We start from the raw sequence: 12,130 nt of genomic DNA on the forward strand, positions 1-12,130 counted from the left end.
CCATACAGACAACTGTACACCTACTTTTGCTCACCCGTGTGTGTATAGTTCATGGTGTTTCTCTGGAGAACGCTGACTGATAGACTACCCTTTACTCCAGCAACCCCACTGTCCCGCCGTGGGCACCCTTGCACGCATGTGAAACCACCCACGTGCAACTCATTTCACCGGGGCCTTGTTTGTAATAGAAAGAATGCAGGCCCCCTGAGGCCCAGCAGTACGGGGCTGGTCAGGAAGTCACGTTAACCCACAGAGTGGGGCACTGCGCAGCCACCCAAAAAGATGAGGCAACAACGCAGAATAGTTTCCAAAACTGATGTCACACGCACACACACACACACACACACACACACACACACCCCGAATAGCAATGTGCCTACTGTGCTCTTTTGTGTAGACAAAGGGTGAAAATATACTAGTATTAGAGTTTGTAAACGTAGACACTACCTCTTGATGGGAACACCAGAAACCAACCCTGAAAATGTCAGGGAGGGGCACTGGGCGCTGGGTCATGGGCCAGGAGGGGGACATTTCGTCCTTGTGTGTCACACACCCAAAAGCCTCACATCTGATCCTGTTGCTGGCTGGCTCGGGCAGCTGTGGTCCTGGGATGGCCTCCTTTATGACCCCGCGGCTGCCTCCATCCCACCTCACCCTGACCCCACTCCTGCCCACTCCCTGCATTCTCCGCCCAGCCCTGGACTCACTCCAGTTCCTCACACTCACGTGCTTCTCACGCCCCAAATCCAGACCCCCCTGAGCCCTCTCCAAGCTCCTGCTTGTCCTCCGTGCTGCCTTTCTTGGAGGGACCCGGCGGGCGGCTTGGCTCTGGGGAGAGGAGCCCGCTATCCCTGCCCTCTCCTGCCCTCTGTGGACACCTGGCCGCTTGGCTCAGGCCATTCAGGCTGAGACTGAGCGGATCCCTCTGCGCCCCCCCCGCCCCGCCCCCGCCCCAAGGTGCGCACAGGGGAAGAGACCTCCCTGTACCTGGACCTCACCTACCGTTTCCAGAAGGAGCTTGTGTGGAAGACACCCTCTGTCTCAGACGTGGGGCTGGCCAGCCCCCGGTCCCCGGGAAGTCCTGTTGGAGGAGGAAGGCCCTAAGCCTGGGGCCTGCCCTTGTCTTTGCTGGGAGCCGGTGGATCTGAACATGCCACATACAGGGGTGGGCAAACTTTTTGACTCGAGGGCCACAGTGGGTTCTTAAACTGGACCGGAGGGCCGGAACAAAAGCATGGATGGAGTGTTTGTGTGAACTAATATAAATTCAAAGTAAACATCATTACATAAAAGGGTACGGTCTTTCTTTTTAGTTTTATTCATTTCAAACGGGCTGATCCGGCCCGCGGCCGTAGTTTGCCCGCGGCTGTTAGAAGCACACCTGGACAGACGGGGCGGCAGGTGAGCAGCGGGACTCTGTGGGAGGAGAGCAGAGGGGAGGAGGGGAAGCAATCCCAACCCCAAGCCCAGGGATGAGGAAAGCAGGAAGGGTGTGTCTCCCCAGCTTGGCGAAGGCGGAGAGAAATGATGTGTGGAGTAGGCGTTTTATTCCTCTCACCCACAACTTGCTGTCTTTGTACAGATTCCATGGATGAGGGATGGGGTCCCCGGTCAATGCCAGAGGGACTCAGTCGGTACAGGGAGGGGAAGTGCATGCTTAGCCTTTTCCCAGGGAACAGACCAGGGAGAAGCCCAAGAGAAAGCAAGGTGGTGAGGTCCGACTGGGCAGGTTTGACGGGGTGGGGGGTGGGGGGTTTGAAGGCTCATCCGATTTCCCTGGGAGCCCGTTAGAATCTGAGGACAGGGCCGCTGGAGTGTCTCCGGAGGACACTGGTGCACACGGGGACACCAGCCCCACCTGCGGTCCCACAGCGGCTGCACCTGGGACCCCTCAGCTGCCTCCAGTGTCCGCAGGGCTGCTGGGGCCTCCCTCACCAAAGCTCCGATGTTGTTTCTCCTGGATTGGACTTAAAAAAAAATAAAACCTCAAAAAACTGTGGAACACACTATTTAAAAACATGCACTCTGAGTCAAGCATAAACACAAAGCTGTCTTGTTATAAAGTCTGAGCTTTATAAAGTTGCCAAATGTTTCTCCGCTGGCTTTAAAAATTGAAGTAGAAACCACTTAAGAGTGAAAAAATATTCCGTGGAGGAAATTCTCAGACACAGAATTCCCAGGTTTCATCACAGAGGACTCAGTGTCTGGCACCGGGGAGGGGGGTAAGGCTGGTGGGAGGGAGCCCCGAGCCAGGGTGCCGCCAGGAGGACACGATGAGCCATCGCCCACTCCCGGGGAGCTCCTCAGTGGTAACCCCGATGGCAGGCTTCAGTTTTGCCAGTTTCCCACTTTCCCAGGCACCCCCATTTCCTACTTCACATGCCTGTGTCCCAAGTGGACCAGGGGTGGGCAAACTTTTTGACTCGAGGGCCACAATGGGTTCTTAAACTGGACCGGAGGGCCGGAACAAAAGCATGGATGGAGTGTTTGTGTGAACTAATATAAATTCAAAGTAAACATCATTACATAAAAGGGTACTGTCTTTTTTTTTTTTTAGTTTTATTCATTTCAAACGGGCCGCATTTTGCCCACGGCTGGTATAGACAGACACACACCCAGAGGATACCCTCTATTCTCTGTCCTTCTGGTCCCGGAGCTGAGAGGGAGGAGGGGGAAGACCACGGGCTCAGGGTTGCTGTGGACGTTAGGTTTGGGCTCTCACCTCCCAACCCTGTCCCAGTACCTTCTGGACCCTCCTCTTCCTTCCCTTCCAACATGTACCCTTTCCCAACTCTTTCCTTTTTATCTCTTACCAGAGGCCGTGTGCACAGATTCATGCACATTGAAAGGAAATTAATTAGAAGGTGGCCGGTGGGGAGGGACTGGGCGAGATGGGCCAGACACGCCCTGGAGCCAACCTCCTGCGGTCTCTCCCCCGGCTGGCCACACCTGGGGCGGTGCCAGGGCTCAAAGGGCGTCTGCAGAGTGAGCAGGGTCCCTCTGGCAGGTGGGGTCCCTCGGCCTGGCCTGTGGGGATCAGGTTGAAACCGGCAGTCTGAAATTCTCCAATGAGGTCCTAGAGTGTGAGAGGGCACTCTGCAAAGTTGCTGTCATTCGGCAGCTCCTGCATTGAGCGTCTGCCCCCTGGTGTTCAGTGTGTGGCATAGCTACTGGTGGGAGCATCTGCCCCCTGGTGGTCATTGCACATCATAGCTACTGGTCGGACGGTCATTTAGGCTTTATGTATATAGATAAATGGTAAGTGAACAAAGCACTTGCCATTGTTGGGCCAATTGGTGGGCATTGTTCAGAGCAGACAGTCACTTCCCTGTGCACTGTAGGCACCGCTTGCCTGGATGAGGGAAATGTTGGCGTCAGGGTTTTTGTTTTTTTCTTTTTCTTTATTTTTAAATTTATCTTTATTGTTGAAAGCATTACAGGTGTCCGCTTTGTTTTTTCCCCATTGATCCCCTCCTCCCTGCACCCACCACTCTCAAGCCTTTGCCACACTCTTATCTGTGTCCATGGACCATGCATATCCTATATAATAAAAGGCTAATATGCAAATCGACTGAACGGCGGATTGACTGGTCACTATGAGGCGCACTGACCACCAGGGGCAGACACTCAATGCAGGAGCTGCCCCCTGGTGGTCAGTGCACTCCAACAGGGGGAGTGCCACTCAGCCAGAAGCCAGGCTCACAGCTGGCAAGCACAGAGGTGGTGGCGGTAGCCACCACAGCAGCACTAAGGATGTCTGATGGAGCGGGCCTAAGCCATCAGTCGGACATTCCCCAAGGGCTCCCGGACTGCAAGAGGGTGCAGGCTGAGCTGAGGGGACCCCCCCCCCCCCCGCCCGCCAGTGCACAAATTTTGTGCACTGGGCCTCTAGTATGCATATAAGTGCTCTAGTTCATCCCTCCCACCGCCTGCCCCGCCACCTTCCCTCTGAAATTCATCAGTCTGTTCATTGTTCTATTCTCTGGATCTATTTTGTTCATTAGATGCCACATATGAGTGAGATCATGTGATACTTGTTTTTCTCTGACTGGCTTATTTCACTTAGCATACTATCCTCCAGCCCCCCCTCCGCACCCCCCCCACCCCCCATGCTGTCTCAAAGGCTACGAGATCCTTCTGTTTTACTGCTGCCTAGTATTCCAGGGTGTAAATGTACCACAGTTGGCGTCAGGGTTTTCACCGTCTCATCCTGAGGGCCGTCTCCCAGGCGATTGTGCGGGCTGACCCCACGGCTCAGGGAGTTAGAACTTGATAGCAACTTGACAGAGTAATTTTGTCCATTGGCTCTAGTACAATATCGGGGTCTTAAAATTTTTCTTTTACTTTTATTGTGTTTTACAGAAACTTGAACTGTGTGGGCTGGAAATAAACAGCCACCTCCACAGGTGGGACTCCCAGAGGGGGTGAGAAGCAGAGTGAGCCGGGCATCCCACCTCCTGTTGAGGACCCAGAGGCTGCCGGGCCCAGAGGTGGCGGCTCTCAAGGACTGAGATGGGTGGATGGAGGACAGAAAGCGGAAGTGCCTGTAGAAGCCGGTGGACGGGACCCGGGAGGTCGGTGCTGGAGTGTGACGTGCCAGCACAGCTTAGGGGCCAGGGGCCAGGGGCGAGGGTCAAAGTCTGGGCCGCGCTGTGCCTCCGGGCGGGCGGGCCAGCCCCACCCCGGCTGCTCCACAGCTTCCTCGAGGGTCAGGTTCCGGCCATGGGGGAGATGTTCACTGCCCCAAACCCTCCCCTCAAACCCTGGGACAGTGGGTCTTGGGCTAAGGGGGAGCCCAGGCCGCGGTAGATGTCACTCGTGGCTGCTGAAGGCACCAAGCCAAGGTGCGCTCACGCGTTTCGATTCTCCACTGTTTCCTTAGGGCGGAGCGTGTGGATGGAGAGCACCCATCCGGACTCCTGGCTCAAGCCATCGCCAGCCTCTCCCAAGCCAGCAAGCGGCACAGGTGTCCACCATCCGCTTAATAACGGAATCCCATCTGTTTGGGGCAGGAAAGGACTGTTAGGGGGAGTCCTCAAACTTTACCAAGGCGAGCAGCCTGCCTCCGGCATTGAACGTTCCGTTACAAAGCTCGCTGGGAAGGAGCTGCAGCTTGTGGGTCAAAACGGCTAACCTGCCCCGCCCCGGCACCACGCGGAGCCCTTCATGTTCCCTCTCCTTCGCTCCCACGTGCCCTCACCCCACACACGTCCACAGTGAGGCCCGGCTTTTCTCTTGTCCACTCTTCTCCCTCCCTCCTTTAAAATACTCTGTCATACACTGAGATACACAGCTCCGTTGGGTTATACGAATTTAACTTTAGGAAGAGTTTCATTTAATGTCTCAGGCGTTTCTCTGTGTTTCTAGGGAGCATTTTGAATTTCACATGTCTCCTGAGTAGCTTGAGCTGATGAGCAGGGAGTTGCCCCGCGGTCACTGTCCCAATGTCAAGCTGTGGTTGCTTCAGGGAAATCTTGGGCTACTAGGTTTTGGTGGCAATAACCTCTATAGCCTCTGTTTTCTTTTGTTTTTAACATTATCATTATTATTATTATTTGGGTTAGAGATTTACTTATATAAACCTTGAGTAAAAATAGGCCAAAAACCAAACTCACGGCTCAGAGAGGTTAAGTACCTAGCCTAACATCACACAGCCAGAGAATGCTGGAGCCAAATTTCAAACTCAGGTTAGTCTCTTTAGCCATATGCTTAGCCAACATTATTTAGAATTTATATTAATGTATTTTATATGTCAAAGTGGGATTAGAAGTATTAAAATGAGATTTACACTATGTGTACTGTAGTTCAAACCCCAAGGGTCTCAGGAGGTTGCTGTTTCTTTAAGCGGTAAAGAGTAAGATATGATTTCAAAGGCATTCAGGGTGGAGAGCAAGTTATAAACAATACCATCTACAGCAGCGGTCACCATCCTTTCAGACCTCACGGACCACCAGCGGTCCACGGACCACCAGCGGTCCACGGACTGCCAGTTGGTGACCGCTGATCTACAGGGTTAGAGTTTCTATTTAGATACATGCTCCTTGGTCAGGTGATGCATTTATTGGCTACTTTGGGCGCAGATCAAACTGCATAAAACTGCTTAAAAAAAAAAAAAGCAGTTCATAGATGAAGACATTGTTTGTTTAGAATGGTCAGGTGGGAATAGTTCACAGGGATGTCATGCTCGTTCTTCCTTGCTGGCTTATTCCTAAGAATCAGTTCTTGTTTTCTAATCGATCATATTGACAAAAAGGAAAAAAAAAACGACACTCACACACACCAGTGTTACAAAACCTTGTATTAATCATTTCCCTTCACTTTCAATATAACGTTGATATGAAATATAGCCATGATTCTTAGTTACATGGGAGGAAATGAGTAATAAATACATTGTAGCAAGTTTAAACCACAAGGGTGTTTCACTGGTAACAACATTTGAAAACTGTACACTTGCAAAGAACAGCATCTCCAAACATTAGTATATCTGTGTATCAGTAAAGCTTTTACATGTAACAAACATGCTATTTCCATATATGACAAATTTTAAAAATATGCATTGCTTGGCAACATGAACTAGGCAAAAATAGTTCTTTGTTCACTAACTTTATACAGGAAAACAGGACGAAAGGCATGCATGTACAATAGAGATGCCTGCATGGGGCATGCAACAGAAGAAAGCTTTTTAAAAGTCAGCTTACATTAGGCATAAATACATGAGGGTTATATATTAATAAGGGAGGAAGTCTTCTGTTGGACGCTATTAACATTCCTGTTTTCTTCCTATTCCTCCCAGAGGAATACACATTCACCTTTAAGTAAAGATAAAGGAATTACAAAAAAAAAATAATAAAACTCACTTTGCAAACATCTCAGGTGACTTGTAAAAAAAAAAAAAATCAACACTAGTGTTATCACAGCCCCATGTGCAAATGTTCCTCTGCCGGTCCCCCTTGTAACAGGCACGCCGGGCGCCTGGGCCAGGCTGCTCCTTGGCACCCAAGCTGGGGGCCTGCCGCGGGCATCTCCAAGAGGGCCAGCGAGACCGGGGCCAGCTGTCCTCCCCTCACTGCCCTTCTGGTCGCAGGCCTGTGCACCCAGCCCGACGCAGCCCGGGCTCTGGGTGAGACCCTCACGCTAGCTGGGCGTGCAGGCCTGCACACCTTGCCCTGGCACTAGCTACAAGAGGTGCAGAAGGACAGAAGACCCAGAGAAGCCTCCCATCCCGTAAAAGGCAACCAGTGACACCTCAAAAGAAAACCGTGTTTCCCTCAGTGTCTCTTCAAACGAGTGGGAGGCAGGGGCCCAGCTGTGGCTCCCTCCTGAGCACCCAACAGGGACCATCGATACCCAGGACTGGAGAGCTCGTGCAAACAGCTGCCTCCTGCAGGCAGGCCCAGCAAGGTCTAGTTTGCTTGCTGGCCCTCGGTTAGAAAGGGAAACTCAAAAAGCATGTGGAAACGACGACGTATCAGCAGCAACGTTTCATTTCTTGTACACAGTTCATGTGTGTCTTCCTATCGTTTCTGTTAAGAAACCACTATGAATAAAAAGCACCAGTAAAACATCACACATGGTAACAATATTGTAGAACGTCACTGTCCCTGGGACAGCGTAGAGATGCCACACACACACACACACACACACACACACACACACACACTGCTTAAATCAGAACAAGTGGGGGAAAACATGGGAAATAGATTTTACTCGGAGATCTTGAATGTTTACTATTAATATAAAACAGTCGCATCTGTGGGTCAATGGGTAGTTACAAAAAAAGGCACTGCCGCGTTAGTACTAAACATCCGACGTCACAGCCTCATGCATGCAACTGTTTGACTCTCTTATAAATAAAATTCTTTTGCTTTAGGATTTTCAAATTGAGCTGTATACCTGCAGCCAACACAGGACTCGTCACGAAGTGGGGCTAGGTTCCTAAAATTGATCAGAACACTCAACTTAAAAAAAAACAACTTAAAACACTAAGAGCAAAACACAACTAAGTAGATAAATCTATACACAGTCAATAAAAATAAGCTTTTCTTTTCTTTTTTTAAAAAAAGAATATGTTGTTATTAATAACAGACTTTATCATGGTTACCAGCCATAGCAAGTTAATAAGTAACATATCCAAAATAATATCTCTAAGAATCAGATAACCATTGTTTCTATATTCAGTGAAGGAATAAATAGAAATTCAGATTTGCAAATACGTTTAAGGTCTTCCTTTTAAAGGAGTCATGCTAGTGTGATTGTATTCACAATCTGGTTTCTGAACCACCGCCGTCTCTATGCACGTGTTCTGCACAGATCCGAATGCTTTCTTATTTCTCCACGAGATGCGTGGTGCCGTCGCCTCTCTCCTCTTTAACGTCCTCAGCATCCAAAAACCACTTCCGCAAACCCTCTAGTCCTACCTTTGGCCTTCAACATTTTTACTGCCTTACATGTGATCGTCCATCCCAACACATTCCTCAAATAACACTAGGCTTATTTAGAAAAGGGATGTGGAGGATGAATGTTAATGGCACTTGGTTAAAAAAAAAAATCAACTAAAAAATGCCGCCTCTTTCTGCACATGGATTTGCGTCTTTAGAATGTGCCACCCAAAGAGAGCTCTCTCTCTCTCTCTCTCTCTCTCTCTCTCTCTCTCTCTCTCTCTCTCTCCATGATTTTGTAGGTTCCAGCCTTGGCTGGCTTGTGAAAGGCTCTCTACAGTTAAGATGCCCTCACCCTTTTAGACCTTAAAGGGACTGGAAAAACCTCATCACAACCTCCAACGCCACTCAAGGCTGTGTGGGGTGTACATTTTTAACCTTGAAGGTGAAAGGAAGTTGTTTGAATTTCATTAAGGCCTTTGACATCGGTGTTTATTTCATTAACACTTTTCTTTTCAATAACCATGAGCAAGTGCAGCAATTTTCATGGTCTGATCTTTTCAACTCTGACCGACTTCACTTAAAAAAAAAAAGAAAAAAAGGCACCAGATGCACCCATTTACTAAACAGACCTCATACCCTCTCCCCGGTCGCGCCTCCGGCTGAGCGTTCACTCCATCACTGACACAGCCCGGTTTTCCAGCGCACAGCTCGGTCCTCTCCCATTCCCTCGGACACCCTCCATCGCGTGGGATTCCCAAACGGAGTCTTTCTTGCCCTTAAGACATAGAGCTATTACTCTGTGGCAGTGTCTGCTAATCTCTCGCCGGGTAAAGGGTGGCTTTCTCTCCCTTCTGTGTGGAGGGGAAATCAGCCCACAGCGCAGCAAATCCCTCACGGACACCCTGCGGACGGAGCGCCGGTTCCATCACACAGTCCCTTTCCCACCCGGGACGGTGGGCGGCCGGCCGTACACCTGCCTCCGCTCCCTCTGCCACTTGCGGACTGACGGACTGACCGTTCCGACGGCTGCTGGCCGGGGCCTCCTCCTCCCTCTCAGCAGAGAACCAGCTCAGGGGGGGCGGCCCCAGGCGCAGGGTCCCGGGAGGACCCAGGTCAGCGGCGTTTTGAGCTCATTATCTGGGTAGTAAGGCCTCTTGCAAGGAAACCAATGTCCATCCTTGCCTTTTCTCTCCAGGGGCACTCGTCCCACCTGTGTGTGCCGCCAGCGACGGGCTGAGAGCCTGTGGTCGGGCGGGGGGGCGGTCTCGGGTGAGAGCAAGTCCAGCAGAGAAAGGGCCTCAGGGCCTTTCAAAACCTCTGGGTGGCCCGCAAACCCCTCTTTGAGGGCCCCCCCCCCCGCACCCCCAAGCGAACGCGGGGCCCAGGTCAGCACACCTCGTCCTTCAAACCCACCTGCACGCTCCCCGCCCACCGAGACCACGCCTCCCGGGAGCAGAGCCATCGGAACAGACAGCCCTGCTGCTGGTATGAAAATAGAGGGGAATGAATCCATACAACAGACCCTTCACAAAAACCACAGCATGAAGAGAAGTTCCATCCAAGGCTTTCCGCGGCATGTACCCTTTAGAGCTGTTATGTAAACAATACACAAATCAAAGTTTCTCTGAAACTTCGCTGGAGGGAAGCTCTCCCTTCTTGCCCCCGTTGCCCGGTGGCCCTCTCCGGTGGCTCGATCCCAAGCGGGGGGCTTCAGGGAAGTCCAATGGGGGACAGAAGAGCGAGCGCCGTCTTGCTTTGGTCACACGCAGCCGTGACTTCCTCCCAGGGCCAGGCGGTGAGGCCGGCCGGCCCCCAGAGCGGCTCTCAGGGCTGGGCTCCGGCCTCCCTCCTGGGTCTCTCTTCTCTCTTTCAAGGCAGGACTCTCTTCCCCCTCCCTTTCCATCCAGGAAGCCACTTGCATTCCCTCCACCTCCCCCCACCCCCCAGTCCCACGTTCCCCTAGAGGCCCCCACCCCCACCCTCCCCCACCAAGCCACCCCAGGACACAAACAAATGACAGAATAACCAATCCCAGGTCTACTGATATGTTTACAAGGATGACCTACGCTCTCACAAAATCAAAGTGGGAGAGGGACCAGGGGAGGGCTGCGAAGGATCCCGGAGGATTCCGTGCAGCCCGACGATGGCTGACACTGGACCCGCAGCAGTCGATTTCACGGCCAGCGCGGTCTCCCCCATCTTCAGCTTTAGATTGTGGAGGTCCGGTCCACCCCGTCTGGAGAGAGAGCACACAGTGGGCACCATGAGCAAAGCAGTTCCCAGCAGCCACCTGGTCCCACACCACGCAGGTCGGGCCTCTCAGTCTCTGAGGACAGATCAAGGCTACATTCATTCACTCAGTCACTCAGTCCTTCCACACCCACCCCCTCACCAGCTGGGAAGGAGCTATTTGGCCGGTAACCATACTGAGCTGGCAGTCAAGACGTAGAGACCCAACCCTCGCCGTCCCGGTGCTCACATCCTAGTCCCAACTCATTCAGGTAAGCCCGCTGTGGTGTGTGAGTGGCAAGCGCTGCAATGCAGTGTGTACCAGGCACGGCAGAAACACGGGGAAGCAGTGTTAAGTCACCCTTAGAAACCAGGGACCGTTTCCCAGAGATACGACATGACTTTCATGGACGCTGCTGCAGGAGGAGAGAGGAGCAGCCGGAGGGGATGAGTTGGGGAGGGCACACAGCTCACCTATAGGCATGATGACGGCCATCAAACGGTGAGCTGCGGGCAGGCTGGGGGTTTAGGGTGAAGGATGGGGACGGAGGAGTGGCCGGAGAGGAGCCACAGTCAGGCACGGCCTGCAATGCACCTGCAGGTGGACCTCACTCACATCCCTCTCTCTGGGAGCCTCTCCCTCCCATCCTGAGGCTCTGCTGAAAATGACTGGGAATGAGGTGGCGTGACTCTGAGCCCTGGTCACAGCTGAGCAGACCTGGGGGACACATCGGACCCAAACTGACTCGGATTCTGTCTCAAGAACCAGACCAGGGGCAGGCACCACGGTTAGGAGTGGTGGGCACCGGGCACGGCGGAGCCTGTGGAAGACGGACAGTGTCGAGGCCGCCAGGATGTGTCGTGTCTGGTTGCGGGCTATGAAGTGGGGGGGAGGGGGGGCATGTGCGCCGGAGTTGAGAAGCCGTGAGTGGACAGACGGCAGAGGGGCCCAGGCTGCCTGACCCCTTCCTGGCTTCCCACTTACACACAGATTGTAGGAGAGTGCCCGGAACCAGACCGTTAGGGTCTGGTACTATGAACGGGAGCTTGGACATGGGGGGTTAGGGAACTATAAGCAGGGGAGCTGCCAGGTCTGATTTTAGAATGGTTTTCCTGGCAAGGCTGGTGGCAGGACCACCAGTGAAGAGGCGCCTACAATGGTCCATGCTGGAGCCAACGAGGGCTCATCAGTGAGCAAACAGAGAGGCAAGGGCTAGTCATCATCACAGGGGGTAGCAACGGCTGTGCTCAGCAAGCACGACCTGAAGGCCACGGGGGTGGGAGGAGGAAGGGGGTGCAGGGTGCCTGCCTGGTTTTGCTTATATCCAAACACCAGCAGACGTGTCCCAGTCTCAGCCTAGATATCGCAAACCTGGTCTACCAGATGGAGCCTCCAGATGCCCTGGGCAGGACTCAGGTGTGAGGGGAGGGCAGGATGCTTCAGGGACAGCTGGAGGACCTACGTGGTGGGGAGACGTCCTGAGGCCACTGAGGGGTCTCTTGGTCCCCGTATGGCGGTG

General features: G+C 52.7%; 1 protein-coding gene across 7 annotated transcripts in view; it reads right to left on the reverse strand.

The window, feature by feature from the left end:
• Positions 1-6,283: 6,283 nt before the first annotated feature.
• The window catches only part of SAMD4A (sterile alpha motif domain containing 4A), a 216,029-nt gene continuing 210,182 nt past the window's right edge, over positions 6,284-12,130 (reverse strand). For all 7 annotated transcript variants that reach the window (XM_059695406.1, XM_059695400.1, XM_059695424.1 and 4 more), the window contains one exon: positions 6,284-10,617. In XM_059695406.1, coding sequence (XP_059551389.1) covers positions 10,589-10,617 — 29 coding nt within the window. In that variant the 3' untranslated portion in view covers positions 6,284-10,588. The remainder of the gene's footprint in view (positions 10,618-12,130) is intronic.

Source organism: Myotis daubentonii, chromosome 1 (genome assembly GCF_963259705.1).
Source record: "Myotis daubentonii chromosome 1, mMyoDau2.1, whole genome shotgun sequence".
NCBI lineage: Eukaryota > Metazoa > Chordata > Mammalia > Chiroptera > Vespertilionidae > Myotis > Myotis daubentonii.